Source organism: Coloeus monedula (assembly GCF_965178545.1).
Source record: "Coloeus monedula genome assembly, chromosome: 7".
Classification (NCBI taxonomy): Eukaryota; Metazoa; Chordata; class Aves; order Passeriformes; family Corvidae; genus Coloeus; species Coloeus monedula.
In genome coordinates, this window is record NC_138787.1 from 24,021,190 (window position 1) to 24,041,322 (window position 20,133).

General features: G+C 37.8%; 1 protein-coding gene across 6 annotated transcripts in view; it reads left to right on the plus strand.

Moving 5' to 3' along the window:
* The window catches only part of RBMS1 (RNA binding motif single stranded interacting protein 1), a 147,188-nt gene that overhangs the window by 106,968 nt on the left and 20,087 nt on the right, over positions 1 to 20,133 (plus strand). For all 6 annotated transcript variants that reach the window (XM_082285319.1, XM_082285318.1, XM_082285320.1 and 3 more), the window contains exons 5-6: positions 10,963 to 11,120; positions 14,248 to 14,327. In XM_082285319.1, the coding sequence (XP_082141445.1) occupies positions 10,963 to 11,120; positions 14,248 to 14,327 (238 nt within the window). The remainder of the gene's footprint in view (positions 1 to 10,962; positions 11,121 to 14,247; positions 14,328 to 20,133) is intronic.

Sequence of the window (20,133 nt, forward strand, 5' to 3'; positions counted from 1 at the left end):
ATCTGGTTGCATTTGTCAGTTTATTCATATTAGTATTTTCCATCAGCTTCATCAAACAAAAGTTTAGCATTTGTAAGATCTACAGCAGGATTAATGAATTGGTTTACAGCACAAAAGTATGAAAGGTTTCATAGATTGTTACTGAGGTTAGAAGCCTTGTAATTTAGGGATGAATTTTTAAGTATACCATGGCAAAATTTAACCTTTGAACTTTGTTTCAGCCCTTCTGAAACCATATTTTCTGCTAATATAAGTAAAATTTTAATCTGAGCATTCATGATAGATGTCTTAGTCAGCTCTTTGATGACCTATTTCTGCATCAAGGCAAACCCAAGAATTATTGAAAAATAACAGTATGAGAGCTATCTTCTTTTTCTCTAATTTTTAATGAACCTTGCCTCTGAACCAGCTTATTAGCCAAATGTGATCTTCAGAGCAGTGCTCTTTTATGAAATTAGGGAGACGATACATTAGTAATGATATTGTCATGCGTTCTTGTTGGGTCAGATGGCCTGGTTCCAAAAGAGAGCCATAAACACATCTACAGATTTGTTAACCAAAGAAAGTATTACCATCATAATCTGCTGATATAATTTTGGTACCTCTTACAGCAAATTTAGTTTTAGTTTGAAAATTATGTTCTAATTAAAAAAACCTAAATTCTAGTAATCTCAGAGGCGTTTTTATGAAAGTAGTCAGCTGCAAATCGAGCAAATCTTTTATAGTTATCCATTAGGTACAGATTTTTTTCAGATGAGATATTTTCCACAGCTTCTCAGCTGAAGAGAACAGTTAAGCTAACAACATAAATGTCTTTGGATGGATTCCAGGGCAACAAAATGGAAACCATATGCTTCATACTTAATGCATGTTTCATTACAGCCGTGACACAAGCATACATGCTTACTGGAAAATACTTGGGTTTTTTTTCCTTTTATAAGGTTTTATGTGTGCTTAATTTAATGCCTTTTATTTAATCTTCAGGTTCTAGGTGATCACTTTAAAATATACCCTGTATTTTTCAAAGTTCTGTCTGCCATCTTATGAATATGATATCTAGATAGGTGGGGCAAAAAGAGATTTTGAAATAATGTAAATTCATTTTCTTAATGAGCTTTGATGTCTGATTTTTTTTCTTGAGTAGATGGAGAAGCTCTAATAATTAACTATAGTAATCTAATTAATAGTTTCTTAATTTTTTTCATAGTATATATTTCTGACTCATTTCCTCTGACAGTTGCAATATTGGTAATACTTCTTTTTGTCAGCATTAATGAAGAAATGTGCACCAAAATATCCTACAGTTTGGGGTATTTTTCTGACCCTGTGTCAAGCGTGGTGACCTGTGGGAAACCTGTAACTATGAGGTTTGCCTTGCAGTGAAACTTGTTCTGCTTCTTAACACAGAGAGAGTGTTTGAATTATTAAAAAGACCAACCCCAAAACCAACCCAACGAACAGTACTGCAACAAACAGTCACTAGTGACTATGAGTTTGAGTGCTTTGATTTTTGTCTATTTTGAGCTGTTGGATTTTTTTTTTTCCTGGGCAATGGTGTTCTCCTTTTGTCTGAAAAATCCTGTCTCTACTTACATGCTCCAAACTGGGAATGGCCGGTCACAGTTGTTTTGGCAAGATTAGTAAATCAGACCCTTCACATGCAAGACACTATAAAAGTTTGTGTATTTATTATTTTATCCTTTTGCATGCAATCACCTGTGCCATGGAGTGGTGGTCCTGCAGTGATACTGCTCAGGCTTGAGCCTTAGTGTCACAGAGAAGGATTTGAGGAGTTTCCTGGCTGGCTGGGCAATCGATTTCCTTACTGACCACTGCAGCTGCTGCAGTTTCAAAGAGGAAATCCATGCCTATTGTCATGATTTATCCATGGGAAGGTGTTGTAATTACTCTGTGCCCAGTGTGTCAGGAGCAGCACAGCTCCTCAGTGCTCTCAGCCTCCCCCTAGATGTGGTTCCTGACCTGCAGCAGCTGAAGGGGGAGGAAAATGTTATTGCTGAAGCATGTTCTGACTCTGGCTGCCATAAAGACCTTCTTGCAGTGTCCTGCTTAGCTCTAGTTGGGGGAGTTAAAAATTACATCAGCAAGTTCACCTGCAAATCCTGCTTTAGTGGAAGTGGTTCAGATTTTTATACATTAAATTTTTTGTTGTTTCATAGAGATAACTTCAAATTACAATTACATTATTTTTTAAAATAATAAGTAGTGAACTACATTATTATTATTATTAATATGATTTTCCTATCCACGGGGTAAAAATCATGCTGTATTTTGCAGTCTGCTTCCAAGTTGATCTGACTTGAGAAAAATCCCACTTGCTATGTTTTGCTGCTGCTGAGCAGACTGGGAAGGCCCAGAGCCCAAGATACGGTTTCAGGCCAAATCCTGCCAAATCTGTTCCGGGGAGAAATTCTCCATCACTGTTGCTGGAGAAGTTGAAAAGCTCTGACCATTTTGTTTGTAAGAAAAGTCATGGTTGCTGTAAGAGTGATTCTTCTGAGAGCCCTCTTCACTTCCCACCTCCCCACAGGTAAAAGGGAGATAACTCCAAGTTTCTGCATTATTCAGAGCAGACAGAAAGTGACTTTGTGTATAGGGAGATAGATGCACACAGAAAATCAACTATGTCTTGGTGTTTTGAATGGAGATTTAAAATGGTGAGACTCTGTAAGGATGTTTTAGAAATGGTGAGGTGTAAATGCTATGGACATATCACACACCTAAATTCTCTTAGGCTTTTGACCTTGAGGTTACGTAAAGCATTCAAGTCACTGCTTACACCAAGTTCTGTCCCATCAAATGGTATTAACTGAATTCACCTGTAGCTACTGAAGCAACTGTTTCAGATTGAAACTTGACTTTAATTCTTATTTTCTGGATGTAAACTAATGTGTAAATGTAAAAGGTAAAAAAGAGCTACTAAACAAGAATGGTTAGTAAAACCCACAGTTCTTCTCATCTTTCTGTCTAGAAAACTTGAAACAGGAAGAGAATCATTGTGTCTGTAGCTCAGATAAAGTCAGCAAGAGAATATCTGTATTATACTGACAGCAATGTAGAAGTGCACAAGCCAGCTAGAATACCAGTCAGCTTAGACTTCACTGAGTGTTAAACAACTCCCTTTCCTGTCATGGCAGTGACATTTGCACAACCAGGCTGTCCATCTCCTGGTAGGTTGATAGATTTCTGAGATAATAGTGAAAGGCGTATATCTACTGAAACTGATCTACGTAAGGAATTACCACTTTTTGCAAAGAGCTTGCAATGTACTTTAGGCATCACAAGAAGGATTAAAGTACATTCTCACAACTGAACTTCAACCATGTGTTTAAAATTAGTGTGGTGTCCTCTCTTTAAAATGATTTGGCCATCCAAGTGCAACACAGCTGTGATGGACTCAATGACCCTGATTCTCCAGACTTTGTTGTTGAAGACCTTGTCTTCTCATGTCTCCTATTCTCTCTGAGATTTTTAGTTCTTCTGTATGTACAGCTTTGCTGTAAGATAGTCAAGATAATTTGTAACTTAAACTATTGATATTTGTTATTTTCCAGTTTGTGTTTTCCTATTTTTTTTTTTCCTTTGGAAGCATAAGGTTACCTTAAGAAAACATATACTACTTACAATAGAAGCCCTGAAAGTAGTCCATGGACATGGAAGATTTCTGTGGTCAGTGAGACTTGTTAATTTGAGCTAAGGAATGCTGTTCTATGTACTAATGTGCATTTTTGTGGGAAGGCTCACTGTTTATCCATTCGAAGATTTCCCCAGAGCTGCACATTTTTAGGACTTAGGACTTCAGATTCATAATGTTACAATTTCCTCCTCCTTAAAGTCTTCACTTCCGCTGACACAATGAATTGTGGTCCTGCTTATTTGTATTGGCTGTCATATTAACATACCACTAAATACTTTCAAATATTTTAAGCTTGTGAAAAAAATTAGGGCTGTCTTAAAAATTGTTTCTTATTTGAATTGTGTCAGCATAACAATGTGCTAACAGTGTAAAGGATGTTCTCCCATCACATATTGACTTCCACCATTCTTAAGATACAATTTGTGTTTTCTGGAGTGGTCTACAGGCCCTCAAAGCATCAGAACAAATTCTGAAACTTGTTACATGGGGGTGGGTTTTCACTTGTGTTGAATATGAGCCCATTGTCTGAGTTGATGTTGATCCTCTGGAGTGCAGAGATGATCCAAATTTGCAATCTTTATACTTTTTACTCCTGGTTACAAAGGCAGAAGTGGGATGTACTCTCCACGTGCAGGTAGCTTTATCTTTCTTTCCTAAGTTTTTGTACTTTAAACTTACTCTTGGTGACTTTTTTCCAAGTGTATTTGGAAAAGATGAATTGTCACACTATATAAAGTGTGAACTTAGGGAGGGAAAAGCTGCTTAGCTGCTTGTCCTCATCTGTGTAACAGAAATCAAGGCTTTTCCACAGCTGTTAAGTATAATGTATTGAAGGCAGCTCTTCCTTTATGTTGCTGATAAGAACGTGGTTTTGAGTTAGCAAAAATGAGAAATGGCTTTTTTGAGGTTCAGTAATGTATTGCTCTTAGTACTTGTCTACACTGTGACAACCTTCTGGAGAATTAAATCAGTTTTCATTTCTACAGAGCAAAGTAAGAAAAATAGTTTAGGTTACCATGGTAGCTAGTGCACTTAGTCTAACTGGAGAAGGTAGGCAGGTTGCAATTTTTTTATTCTGCATCTGGGCTTCTGAATGCCAAAGAACAGATGACAGGCAAACTGGAGCTAACTCAAGCAGATTTCTACAGCAGTTTTTAGCAACTGTCTTGTAAGAAAAGATTTCTTTTTGCCTAGTTTGTACTACTTTTTGTAGGTAATAGTATTAAATCCTACTTTAGCAGATTTTAAATAAATATAATAATTTTTTGTCCTTATATTCATAAAAGTTCTTAAAAGTCATTATAAGATAAATTGAAGGTAAGCCAAATTTTGCTTACCTGGGAGGCAAATGACTATCACTTCAGGAACTGCAAGTGCATTAAATACAGTTAACAACCACTTCTCTTGAGTAAAGAGCTTCAACTCACGAATGTCTTACCTCAGTTGCTAAGTAGTACTGTGGCTTGTTCTGACAACGGTCTGGTGCCTTCTTATGAACAGTGGCAAGCTCATTCAGTGCTCCCAGGCAGTACCTTTGTGCCCTTCTGGCAAAGGGAAAGCAAAATCGTTGAGGAATAAAAAAGGAATGTAGTCATGCAGCCATAGTCAGATTGATCACTATGCTTATTGTAGTTAAATTCCTCTTCTTAATACAGATGTGCCTGTAAAAATAAATTTAAATGTTTAGTGGATTAATCATATGCAGTTCTAGAGAACAAGTGAAGATTATGGTAGTGATTTTTCCCTGAATTGTGTTGTTAACATTCTGTGGTCAGACAGTGTTAAAACTGGGGCTAAAACAGACATATTTCAGTGAGACACTGGCCAATTGTAAATTATGAAGTAGTATCTATATGAAGGCAGACAAGTATTTAATTCCTTCCCTATCAGCCAGAGGATCTTCCATGCTGTGAGCAGTGCCTAGTCACATGTTTCTGAATGGCTATCTATTCACTCTGACCTTGCACAGAGCAACAGAAAACAGATGTCTTAGCATTTTGCCAAGTTTCTTGCTCTCAATTTAGGAACAATTCCTCACGCACAGGGAGGTTTTTGTTAATTTCTTTCAGATGATGGTAGAGCACTTCACATTATGTAGGAAGCCTGATCACCTCTTTCCACAGAAATAAATACTAACAGTTGATCATTCCCATCACTTTTATAAGAAATGCTGTGTCTTGGAGTCAGCTTATCGTGTGAGTGCTGTAAGAGCTCTTTGGGAAAAAGCAGCTTGTTACTCTGCAAGAGCTCTGCTCTGCATCTTTCTATTTTTACATTCTGGTAGAGAACTTCTGGAGACACAGCTAAAGGTGTTTGGTGAGAAAAGACTGATAGAAACTTGACGACTTGCATTGCTAAAAACAAGACTTGCTAGTTTCCTCAGTAATATGGATATTACTGAGTAGCCTATGAATTCCTTGACATTGCCCATAATCTGAAGATGCTGAGCAATTTCAGCATCTTTCAGGATCTGCTGAAGGTTCTGTTAGCTGAGGAGAACCCTGCATGAGATATGAAGACACTCAAATTAAGCTGTTTTCCTAAATTGTGTAGACTTTAAAAAACACCATTATATTCAGTTGTCGGTATGTTAATGGAGGCTTGCTGCCCAAAATTAGGGAACTTCCCACTGACTTTTGATCATTTCCATAAAATAGTGCAAATAATTTCAAGAGATTTAAGGTATATAAGGTGAAAGTGGCTTATACCATTTCATGGGTTTTAAGCAGAGGAAGAAACACCTGCCTTTAAATCACTTAGAATGATTACAGTGTATAGGCAAGGTTTGAGCTATGTTGGAAGGTATTTTTGCTGGTTTCACTTTTTTTTTTTCCTTAATTCCAGAAGAGGAATTAAAAACTCAGATATCAAAGGAATTGTTTTTCTCTTCTGAGACAGAATAGAAATAACCCTGTGAATTAAGCTATGGTGAGACACGTTTTGGTAAGGAAGAAAGTCACATAACTTAAGGTATTAAACTCCTGCTTGCCAGAGAGACAGAGGGATGAGTTAAATAGTTTGTCTTTCTCCTAACTTTCTGAATTTTATCTGTTAACCTGTAACCATTTTCCATGCCAAAATCTTATATAATGGCAAACATCTGTTTGTACAGTGCCTTTTGTGTAAGATAGCACAGAGATGGGAGGAGAGTCCTAGTTGTGGCTGCTATTTGGAAGTCAGCTTGGAAATCCAGCATATTCTAAGGGGAAGGAACTAACTTGCTGCTTATGAGCTCCCAAAACATACCCAGACAGCTGTTTCAAGGTGTCATAGTCTTGTGGACATGACAGAAGCTGCATGGTGAAAGTTATGCAGAGGAAGAGAGGAGGTGTTTCACACATTAATTGGTAGAAATTTTCCACTGTCAAACCGTATAGAATTCCAAATACGGTCTGGAAAAAGTTCAGTCTCACTTTGCATCTACTCCAACAGTAGTAGAGGTTGCAAATGAGTGTTGTAAACGACCCTTTTGAGAACCAATGGCCGTCTCTTTCTTTTCCTGAAAAGTGAAGAAGTGGATTAAATTAATCTGTCCAGACCTAGTTGGACTTGGTGATCTTTATGGATCCCTTCCAGCTTGAGATATTCTGTGGTTCTGTGATTTATCCTTATTGCTGAACTGCTGCTGCTCCCCAGGGTGGCCGTGGGTTTGCACCTGCAGTGCAGATACCACCTCAATGCACTATGGAATGTGTTTGTTGGCATTTCAACTATTTTGCTGGAAGAATTACAGATGGAAGAAATTTCAACTTGTATTCCAGGATTTCAGTGAGACATCCTCATCTGTTGGCAGCTTTTTTGCTTTTTGTTTCCCTCCTGTGCCTGCTATCTTTGCCAGTTCTAGCTATGGACGTGTGTAGAAGTGTCTTCAAACTCCCCTTTTGTCTGCTGTGGTCTGTGTGTTCCATCAAAGGATCAGATCAGAAGTAACTGAATCCCTGCGAGTATTCAGGCAGTGCTAGACTGATGTGGAGAAAGGGTCAGGAAAGCAGAAGTAAGTCCTTTCCAGTCAGCCATTCACCATGTACCTGACCAAAACCCAACAATTAATAATGCAAAATACAGATTGTTTCATGGGCCACAAGTAAAATTTTTCCATCACAAAATGCTTTCTGTTCAGAGAAAACAATTTCCTTAGAACAGTTTCCTCAGATGCACTTCTTTTTTCACTTTTTTCCCAAGTGCTTTGCAATGTGAGTTAGTGGTGAAGTTGCTAATATTCTTCCAAAGTGGAGTATTGCCTTCCCTAACAATAGTGTTACATGATTTTATGGCATGAAGTTTTCTCTGGTAGGTGGATAAATACAGGAATCTAATGCCCAGCATGTGCAGTGACTGGCAGTAGGCCCCTGTGCCCCTTTTTGGCAAGGAAACTTATGGTCTCATCCTGACTTCAGTGCCAGGATAATGTGGGAATCTGGTAGCCCCTGGGCTGCAATAGGAGCCCAAGAAAAGGGGAGTGTGCTCTACCCAGTTACCTGAAATGTTTCACTGACTTTCTGCACTTGACTGAATTTCCTTCTCTGTTGGGTGATTCTGAATGAAATTTTTTTTTTCCATGTAAATTACACTTTTACTACTGTGAACAAAATGGTGCCTTTTTTATCTTCTCAAGTGTTAGAATTTTTAATGAGAATACTTTTATAATGTAATTAATACTTCCCGTTATTCTAGAATAAAAACATTAGGAAATTAAATAGAAATATGCAAAGATTCTGACTTTCCAGCTGATACACTGTTTTAGATTATTTAGGGAAGTTTTAGGATATTTGCCTGCAATGTATTTTACAGTCTATAATAAAAAATAAAGCATTCAAAACTTTTCCTTTCAAATATTAATTGGAATTTCAGAAGATCTTGCTATGGCTACAAGTGCAATTTTGTAATGCCTATGCCTGAAACCTCCTATAAAGCTTTTGCTAATAGAACTCATTGCAAAAGGAAGTTAACCCTACATATCTCAAGGTACAAAACAAAATTGCCTAATGCTATCTAAGTAACAAATCAGTTCTAAAACTGTGAAAGCTGTTCTTCATCTCACATTCCTGCCTGAGGAAATTTGAACTGAATGTCAAGATCTAACTACTGTAATACTGCCCAGCAAATAATATTAATGTCAGCTCTGGCCTCACAGTGAATCCATTTTCTTCTCTTTTCTTTCTGCTGGTGTTTCTAATATGAAAAAGAAGTCAGGTATCCTAAGACAAGATCATTTGCACCCCAAACTTGTCTGTGTACTGTATAGATTCAGTATTATTTTGGAAGGGGGATATCTCCACTAGGTAACAAAAGAAAAAAATTGTGCACAGTAATCAGATGCCATTTGTAATGGACCATAAAGGGGCCAATGAGGGCAACATACCTGGGAGCTGGAAAAGTCTGTTTTGTAAGGTGTGTGGGATTTTGGTGTGGCTAGGAATTACAGTCATACCAGTGGCAGAGGCATGCACATCAGGAGGGTGTAATGGAAGAACATTTCTCTCCTACAGGTCTTTTATTCAAATTTCTTAAAAAAACCTTGTGGAAAACTTCAGAACATTAGCTCTTTTGAACTGAATGTGAGGCTTGGGGTAAAAATGCAAATAAGTAAATGTTTCTTAGCCTAGAATTTGCTTCCCAATTTTTAATTCTTGTTAGTTTCTGGAACAGGATAATTCCTTTCTCTGCCTCAAAGATGTGACCTCCCCCCAAGCCCCAACACTCTTTTTTTTTTTTTCCCCCCTCCTAGGGAAAACTAACCCAAAGTGAAAGGTGATATCCAAGATAGCAAGATATAAAACTATGCAACGTGCTAGTAAAAGTACTGAGATATTATTAATATGAGGGTGGTTTAAGAGCAGATTGATGCCTGATCTGCATGAAAAGATATCACCATCCATACAGTATAATCACTTTAAGAAATGCTTTAATGGCAGGAGGAAAGTGCTGTGGTTTTGTACGGTTTTGTTTTTGTTGTCTGGTTTGATTCAAACTTCCCTGCAAGCCAGTTAGCCCTCTTGTACTGAAGGAGAATGTATTGTGGACTGTGCCATCAAATATGTTGGGACCAATAAATATGTTGGGACAATGGGCAGAAACTGATGCACGGGGAGTTCTACCTGCAAATGAATATGAGCTTCTTTACTGTGCAGTGACTGGGCACTGGAACAGATTGCCCTGAGAAACTGTGGAGTATCCCTCACTGGAGATATCCAAGAAGTGTCTGAACACAATCCTGTGCAATGTGATCTGGGATGACCAGACATGGTCCTTTCCAACCTTACCCATTCTGTGATTCTATGAAAATTGTGTATGTTTCAGATCATATCACTGCTGATGCCAGAAAAATTCTACTGAATGTGGGCATCCTGCAGAGACTTCCATTTATACCAGAGTAACAATGACGACATCAAAGTTTCACACAATTTTAAGGGCCAAGTCATGTCAATCTGTGTAGGTTAAAAATGTGTATCAGTACACAGAGCATGGCCAACAATCACCAGCATGAAAGAGATGCTCCCTAACCACAGCTGGGAAATCTGTAGACAAACACTGAAAATCACCAATTTCAACAAAAAGGTTTCTCTGAGGTGTCATTTTGTGGCGTGTACAGAGATCACACAAAGTAGTGAGTAGCCTAAGATCAGAGAATGGCAAAGATGTGACTACATTTGTCTCCTTCCTAATTGCTCATCTCCTGGCTACCCTCCTCTCTCATTTTGTCTGTTTCTAGGGAAAGTTTTTGGAAGACTTTTGTATTGTCTGAATGCATCATGTAAAAGTTTGGTGAAAAGTCAAAAATGTTCATATCTGGGAGGAGACAACAGTGTCCCACTCATTCCTGTGCCACCCTATTCTTTTGGTATTATGGCAACGTACAGACTCTTAAATGCATTTTCTCATTTTTTCCTCATATTATTTTCCAGTTGTCATCCCAATCTTTTCTCTTAATTTGCATCTGGTTTTCTTAGTGCTTTCCACCACTCTTGCATTTCTTGTCTGCTAATTTCTTTCCTTTATATCATTTTTACTTTTTTTTTCCTTTCAGAAAAATTTGAAACGTGGAGTTTTAACATGGACTATAAACTGGTCAATTATTCACCTTTATCTCCACTTAAAAATGTTGGTGTCAGCAGTAATAGGAGAAGGGGAACTTTCTCAGGAATGCTGCAGGCAGTGGCAGAAGATGGAGGTCACTAATACTAGAAAGAGCAGCCTTTACAAAGGGGCCTGAGAAGTAAAAATCTGCACCAAAAGTCATATGTAATTGTTTAAATTCAAAATGTTAGTGGCAACAACAGTAACAATTGGTTTTAATTCTCTTTCAGCAACAAGAGCAAGACCCAACTAATTTATACATTTCCAATCTGCCTCTTTCAATGGATGAGCAGGAGCTTGAGAACATGCTGAAGCCCTTTGGGCAGGTTATCTCTACAAGGATACTGCGGGACTCGAGTGGGACAAGCCGTGGTGTTGGCTTTGCAAGGTACTTCGGTGGTGTTAGCCATGCTGGCAGCCTTTTTCCTTTGTTTTGATTGAAAAGGCAAGAATAGGTGGAAAAGGCAGAAATTAATGAAAATTGTAAAGTTGGTAAAGAGAAGGGAGATTGAGATGGAGTTATCCAGCAGGGTTTTGTTAATTCTTCCTTTGGTAAAGCTGTGTCTCATCTTGCTTAGGTGGCTAAATTTAAATGCATTGCTCTTACTGAACAATTATCTAGAATAAGAATTCACTCTAAACCGCTTCCTTCTCTTTTCTGTACTTCTCCTTTCTCCTCTATCCCTGAACCAGTAAGCAAGAGTTACGTGATGCTTCAGAGAGACTTGTCCTGTGACTTTTCTGGCTTTTGAAGTTTGAATCCAAGTCAGCAGACCAGAAGGAAGAACCTTCTTCCCCACCCCCACTCCTTTTTTTTTTTGTTTTTCTTCATTAGTTCCTTGGAGAAAATGAACTCATCATTGCCCTTTGAACATCAGCCCTTTGAATTTTCAGGCTCATTAACATGATGTCAACTGGGAAAGAAAATATTTTTATTCACTTACAGTAAATCTCATCCTAAAATATTTGTGTGCTAAGTCAAATATCTCACCCCAATCAACAGAACAAGTATTTTCTATAAATTAGTGGATACCTCCCAAATATTCTGTCCATATGAGTCTACTTTTTCTCAGTTAATGCAGTTATTTTTTCTGGGATCTCTTCATCAAAGTCTTTTCTGTGCTGCTTTTATTTATCTAAGTCCTGCTTTAAACCTAATATAACAATCAAAATTTAGAGGCTTTAAATTGAAGGTTTCTATTATCAAAAATAAGAGCATGTTTTGAGCAAAGAATTGGGATTCTCAAAATATGTTGAAAAATCTCTGTGAAGTGAAATTTCAGTAATTCCGATGTTCAGCCAATATTAAAATAGCTCTGTATTTGAACAAATAGCAGAATCTAAAATGAGTGCACAGAAAAGAACTGAGCAAATTTATCTCCTGATGAGGCCAAAAGGTTTAGGGATTGGTTTTCCTGTGAGTTGGCCAGGGGGTATTTCATAGCACTGTGATTTCTACTTTTCTTTTTTTTAAATCTCTCCCCCATAAGTGCCCTGACGCCCAACTTTATATGCTTGTCACACTGTCCAGTTTCAAGAAGGTGTAACAAAGGAACAAATTTAGAAATAGTAGAACGATATTCATTATTTAAGAGTGGAAAACCAGCAGGTTTGGGCTTTGCTAAAATTTCTTCCTGTCCCCTTTAAAAAAATCAACAAGTGTTTGTCATGTTTTTGGGGTAAAATTAATTGGACATTTTAATTTCATTCATATAGCTGTGTTTTATATGTAGCTTTCACTTTTTGGTACTGTGAAGGGTAGAATCCAGTAACACCCACTCTAAAATTCAGTAGGCATTTTGAATTCATTCAGTCTCTTCTCCCTAAACTTGTTTACCACCTCTACCTTGAATCAGTGTTATGGTAGGAAATATAAGAGGATATATTTTTTCTAATATAGCTGGAAGTGTTCTAGAATCATATGCAAAAGTCCAAAAGACTTGTGGGTATCCAAAACCTCACTTGTATTGAAGACATTAAAATAGATAGTTTTACAGTACTTCTTCAATAGTTTCTCTGTTATGCATTTTATGTGTTATATATACGGGTGAAGTTATTTTTATATAAATCTTTATTTATATACATGCGTATGGTATATGTAAGTTATAGGATACATATTGCTCCTGTATCTAACTAGAACTTCTTTCCTGCTGCAAGGTGAACATTTTTTTCTTGTATTGGAAAATTTTTGGATAAATATTAATTAAAGTTAAAATTTTCCAAGAAACCTGTAGACATTAAATAAATATTTTAATTTCTTGCCTTTGGGAGACTTTTATTAGTTTAATAGGGAGTAATGTATTTTATCAAGTCCAGACTTGAGTCTGAAACTAAATTATATTGTTTGTTTCATGTGCAACAAAAAAAAAATTTGATTTCTTTCATCCTGATTCAACAATCCAGAACTTCTGAATATTCTCTAAGAGATATTTTTGGAATCCTTAGAAAAGCCTCTTGTTCAGTGTGGTATTTTGGTGATTTTGGTTGTTGTCTATGATTGTATTTTGTCAGCCTGTGCAGAAAGGCTATCATAATTAAAAAGATGCCAAGACTTACTAATTTTTAGTCCCAGTTCTTTGCTGCTGAGGCTATTGGCCTAATTTGTAGGTATGAATTACAGAACTTAATGAACAAATGAAAAGAAATTATCTGTACAATATTAACCAAACATAATCTTGCAGACAGCTGCAAAAAAATGTTCTTCTTTTAAAATAAATTTTGTTGTACTTGCACATCTCAGTCGTTCACTGCGGCTGAGTCCAAGCTGGCAGCTGGGGCTGACACATGCAGAGTGCAACGTGAGGGTGTAGCCACAGCCTCCAGAGCCACTCCCAGGCCAGCAGGACCTCTCCAGCTGTCTGCCCAGTCTGTTAAGTCTAGATCTGACAGCATGAGTGCACAAACCTGTTCAAGATTTTGGATACATTCTCAGTAGCCATCACAGCTGTGCTGGTATTGGCTCCTGTTTTGAACTTGGAGACAATTAAATAAGAGCCAGGTGCATCATTTAGTGGAGATGATGTGTATAAGCTAAAAGTTGCCAGGTCAGTTTGGGTCATGCAGTCAGGCAGGTTTATATTTGAGTTTATTACTCTTAAACTGCACAGACAGTTCTGAATCCTCTCTGAAAAGTGGTGTTAACCTTTGCTGTGTGCAGCATGGGCACTAAGGATTCAGTTATGAGTGATAGTGAGTCAGTCCTTCTGTTTCTTTCAAGACAACAGAGGTACTTTATCCAGCTTGGACAGCTACAGTATAATTTCTGAGTAAATAAGAGTATTATTTTCAGTTTGGCACTGAGTTTGGTCTCAGAGCACATAAAATTTTAATTGAGTTTGGCTTTACCTTTCTGAAGTTATATGTTCTTAGAAAACATCTTCTCCATTGTTCACACATGGGAAAGCAAGCCACAGCAGTGAAGAGAGGAAAAGCAAGAAATATGCTTTAAAAAAAATCACAAACATGGGAATCTGGTTGAGTGTTTAATTTATGTAAATTATTCTTTATTTTCTTAGGATGGAGTCAACAGAAAAATGTGAAGCAGTGATTGCTCATTTTAATGGAAAATTCATAAAGACACCAGCAGGAGTTTCTGGTATGTTGCATATATTTCTTACAAGATGTATGAATAGGTTATTGCTTGCATGGTGGAAGCCTGTTACACTGATTGTTGTATCTGGCTTCTCGTTTAGAGGCAGGCTTATTAAAATTAAACTGTGTCTTTTTGGATGACTGTAATGCTTGCTTGGAACACACTATATGGCTTTTCTGTTGTAAACCTTTTCTAGGAATCTAGTAGTGTTCTCTCCTAGAAGAGAAACAAGCAGCTAAGATGCCAGCTATGTACAAATTTACATCCCACATAATCCCAGTTGAAGTGAGGAAACAAATAGCAGTACGAGAACAGAATTTGGCTGATTGTCCATGGACAGGGCTTTTTTCAGAGGCAAAAATTGGCTGGTTTTGTCATCTGTTGATGATTTTTTTTGAAGTATTAAAAAAAAATATTTGCTTAGAAAAAAAAGGAATCTGCAGCAGTGCCTGGCACAATCATTCACTGGGGAGCTGCAACTCTCAAGTCAGTGTAGGCTTTGAAGTCCTTCAAGAAAATGGAAGGAGATCAGCATAGAATGCTGCTTCTAGAAATATTGTGCAAGGCAAAATTCAGAGAAGGCTTAGTACAATTTTGTTGTCACACCAAGTTCCTCATCAGTTTGTCTGCTTTGTCAGCACTGTTTCTAAGAGACAAAATGTATATTCCATGAACACTGAAGAATGAGGAGAGGAAATTCAGAGCTGCTGAGTAAAATAGAAAGTAAAGAGGACAATAAGGAAAGAATACGTGCCTGACATTCCAGGCAGCTTTCAGTAGGCATTTTATTGAGAATCCCAAGTGGGAATTTTACAAATTACAGTGTTGATGTGGTTGCTGAAGCTGCCTTTATCCCACTGGTGAAATGTTCTCTGTAGCCAGACCCTGTCACCAAGGAGGAGGAAAGTAGCCCTCGGCAGGCAGACAAGAATGCAGCTTGTTTAGTAAAACTCCAAACATGCCTCATCCCTGAAAGATTGCTCCAGTTTGAGGCAGTCTGTGCTGCTGTAAGGATGGAAAATGCTTCAGAGTACAGGAAACCACTCCCTTCAGCAAAACTAATCTAATGCAGTATTTTGACTTCCCTAGCCTTGCTTTTGCAGGCCCTTTGCATTGGGATTAATTGCTGAGATTATTATTTAGTTAAAACTTTGTTACAAAGTTTTGGTAAATTTAAGTGCACTGTTGCATTTATACTTTAGTTATGTTATTATTTTGACTTTATTACATTTAGTAAAAATGTTACAGCCTGTCTGTATATCAACAGGCAGTAATGACACTAAAAAAACTGTAACAGAAGCTCCTATTAGTGCTTTTTAGTCTGTTAATTTTTATTTTCACTTGCATTCTCCTTTCTCAATGAATGAGCCATCAAGCATGTCATTGCTAATCATGCTCTGTCTCTGGTGGGCCATTGCTGAAGCTGGAGTAGCACCCTTACATGAGTAGGTTCAACCAGGCAGAAATAAAAAGTTGCTGCATGGAATTGTAGAAACAATTTCTGCAGTATGAAGGAAATAATTAACATAAAAATGTGATGAATTAGGGACAAGAAATTTGCACAGAACTGTCCATTGTCTGAAAGTGGAAACTAAACAGGGGTCTCAAGATGTAATCCACCTCACAGGCTTGAACTCCTAATGCTTACTTTGCAAAGTAGTTGTCCAGGCTCTCTGTCTAGAACAGGTAAAGAAAAACACACCTCCAGAGACTCTCCTTGTGGTAACAAAGGGTGTCTAGATCAGTCACTCATAAATAGATAACTCCAAATGTCTGGAAGTCAGTTAAGTGAGATGGGGTCTCACCTTCCATGATACTGAAAAAGAGATGAATAATCAGGTGCATAAGGGACTTGTGAGAACCTTCGTTTTTAAAGACTCTCAATTTTGTTGTGTAGGGTACAGCCTCTGTTTCCATGCTGGTTCTGTGAAGTTTCACAGCTCCTTGCAAAGGTTTTTATGGAGTTCACGTTCTTCCTGGAGCAAGCCACCTGTCCAATAGTGCAGTCTTATTAGAGAATTCAATTTATGCATAATACCATACTGCAGTCTGCCAAAAAGTGGCGCAGCCATGAGGCAACTGTGATTTTGGACTACCTGCACAGAGAAAACTGGATGGTAGTGGGAAAGCTCTTGAACAAACAAAGATAGGGAAACTGCTTTGAAATAGATTAGCAACCATTGGGATTATAAAGGATCAGGTTCAAACACATGCAAAACAAAATCGTAGAACTGGAACTATGTTTAAATTAAAACATTGTGTCCTAGAAACTTGGCTAAAATCAGCAAAGGGAGCTGGCTCTAAAAACACTGTTATCAGGATGAAGAGGGTAGGAGAGATGGGCCTGTATTGAAATAGGTGTGGGAGGAAGAACATTTGTTCAACAAAAACACACTTTCATAATGCAGCTTTGTTATTTTAACTAAGTTTGGGTTTAAATGGAAGAATGGGTCAAACAGTTATAGAAAGCATAGGTGAAACCTCCCCTGGAGCATGAGAGGATGGAACAAAAAAACCTCTAAGAATCTGAGAAGGCTGGGGATTAACACAGGATGGTCACAAAAGTGTCAACTCTAGAGTTAGGTGAGTGACTGGGCATTGATGATGCTGAGCAGGTTAAACCCAGATGTAACTGGCTATTCAGGCTTTATTTAGCTTAATGAAATATATTCAATATTTAGTGTGTCCTTGTTTATCTTTGGTAAAGAAGAAGAAAGGTTAGCTCAGAGAGCAATTTGAAATGCCCTGCAAGTTGGTATAATCCTGAAACTCCTAGAAGTGATGCATTAGTTTCACCATTTGTTGTTGGGGTTTGTCCTTTTTTTTAATGTAGGTTATTGTAATAGTTGGTTGTGTTTTGTGGACTATGACTTCCTTTCCATTTTGTCACCAAAAACCAAACTCAGAACTCTAATTTTTGTACTTAATGATCTTCTCAACTGAATGTTTATTATATGATTGCTCTAATTTCAAAGTAACTTTTGCATTTAGTTTCACTCTTCTCCTTAAAGAACTATTGCTTTCAGTTAAGAATGGAATATTTAAAGCTTTTCTATTCTCCTGTGAAATGTATGTGTCATGACGTGCATTGGAGGACACAGACCAGACTGGTATAAAGAGCCAGGGTGCAGCAGATGAGCAGTGAGAGCAGAGCAGCAGCATACTTAGCCTTCCTCCCCTGAAGATGATACTCAATGCTCACTGTCTTTTAGTCTTGTGTTGGATCCGTAGTGATTGTAGAAATGATCTTGTGGGCAAAATCTTGAAAGGCAGCTCCTCCCAGTCACAGTAGCATGTAGCTGTGTGATGATACATGAGAATAGTTATGTAAATAACTACCTAAAGTAGCTGTGCTACAGAATGTGTAAGGTATGTGTAAGTTTGACTGTTTGTCTCTCTTTTATTTAAAATGAGAATACAGAAGTTTAAAAGTTGCAGAAGTTTTATGCCTGTTCTATAGGCTTTATGGATTATTTAATATTTCTTTTACTGAAAAAGAACTAAGGTGATTTTGGTTTCATGTGTGTAAGGTAGAGAGCATTTTTGCTTCAGGAATGGCTGGTTATGGTGATGATGCAAAAATCAAAAATTATCCATGACCCACCCCTCTCTTCCCACTTAGGATAAAGATATTGGTCACTCCAGTTCTGTTTTAGGGAGGAAATTGAGTGTGAGAGAGCTCTGCTCCTGCCTGTGTTCTTGACTAGGATAGGAAGAAGTCCACCAGGAATGATAGACCCTACTGTTTGAAATTACCTGGTCATGGACATCTCTCTAGTGCGGGTAGGAGTGAAAATGGAGCCCTGACGTAGCTGCCTTCTGTCAGTCATATTCGAGTGTTTTCTGTTTCTTACCTTTACAAAGTATCCAGCACTGAACATCTCTAGTGAATTTAAGCTGCTTGACCATAAATTCACTTTTGTTTCCATTATCTTTCACAGGTCCTTTAGAAAATACACATGAACCACAGCCTGAAAACTGCTGCTACAGGGTGTCAAGGGCTGCCAGTGCCAGTGTCACTCCTGGTTGTCACATTGAAGGCAGAGGGGCAAAAATTTCATTGCTTAGATCAAGACCCTGAGATTAGCTAAGGCACCAGCATTGTAGGTTTGATCCCTGTATGGGCCATTCACTTAAGAGTTGGACTTGGAAGGGACTCACAAAGATCATTAACTCTGAATATTTTGTGAAATCCGTGAATTAGAGGGTTTAACTGCTTTAAAATTCATAATTTGCAATTGCTGCTTAATTTTAAGAAGCAACATAGGAATAGAAAAGAAAAATGCTTCTTAAAACCTCTCAAAATATCCTTCTGTGACAAATTATTAAACTTTGTATAAATTATTAAAACAGTGTAATCCTGAGCATTATGTTTAAGTGAAGACTAGGATGGTGACAATAATAGTATAATATTTAACTTCTCCTTAAAGATACAAAGCTACCCAAATCTTAGGTTGCACAATTTCTTTTTTAATTCCCACAGCCTTTGGCAAAAGTTTCTAGCTGTATCTTCTGCTCTATCATTAAAGTGATGTTTTAATGTCAGAATTCATTAAGTCACATATGCTTTGCACTAGAAAATAAGTAATGAAAGTCTCTAAAAGATGCAGTTTAATTGAAAACTGACTAAAAGAATAGTATTTTTCAACTTTCTTGTATTTTTTAGTAACTGAAAGCAGGGTTTATTGAAAAGTTGATAAAATCAGCCATGTAAAGTCAAGGGTGTAAACACAAAGTAAAACAAAGGACATCAGTTTTGTTCTTGCATTTATGGTATCACCTGGTAGCTATCTGGGTAGACGCTGAACAAAGACAAACTGAATTCTAATGTGCAGATGCACACAAAGTGTCTACAAGGAAGACTTTACTCTCTGGACTAATATTGCATTCACATCTCTCTTCTTTAAAAACATTAGCCCTAGAGGAGGGTGATTCAGGGCAGGATGAGATGATCAGCACTTTCCACACCCAAGTTTTAAAGCCATGACCTGCTGTTGAAGGCCAGGAAAGCTCATGGTTACGTAGCTGCAGCTCAACAGGCATCTGCAAACCATTGGCAGTGTTGGTTTTCATTGTGTGTCAGAAGCGTGGACATGTTAAACATACGGTCCTAGCTGAAAAGCTGAATTCCACTGTAAGTCATAGCCTTTTACATCAGGCACCTCTCAGCTGTGAATGCAGCTCTGAATATTTGTACACTGCCTTGGTTTTGTGCATACAGGCAAGTCACTGAATGATTAATGATCTGCTTCATCACTGGGCTTGCATAGTTCCCAGCAATTAAACAATAAAAATGACTCTCCCTTCCTTCCTGGACTACAAAAGATTGCTTAACTGGTTTGTAGGACTTGTTGGAGCTTTTTGTTCAAATATATATCTGTTATATGCACACTCTTATGTGCAAGAGAGAGAATATGTTGCATATTTGTGAAAAATACAAGAAAAGGTAAGCTGAAGAAATAAAGTTCAGGTCTCATTTTGGAGAGAGTAAGGTCTATGTTCATTCTCTGGTGGGAGGGAGATCAGTAGGTCATACTTGGCTCCCAAGAAGGTTTATCTCCTTCTCATGACCCTCCCTCTGATGACCATCAGTCGTTGTGTTGTTGCAGGAATGAACACGGTGCTATTCGGGTCACGTGTATGGAAGAGCAGCCAAAAATTGCAGTTGGGCTTTCAACTGGAGCAGTCCCCACTGTCAGCTTTCAGATCTTGAACCAGGATCAGGGAAGGCCAATGCTGTGCAGCCTGCTCACAGCAGCTGGTGCTATAAAGTAGATGGTCTGCACTGGGTTTTTTTACGTGAGTTGGA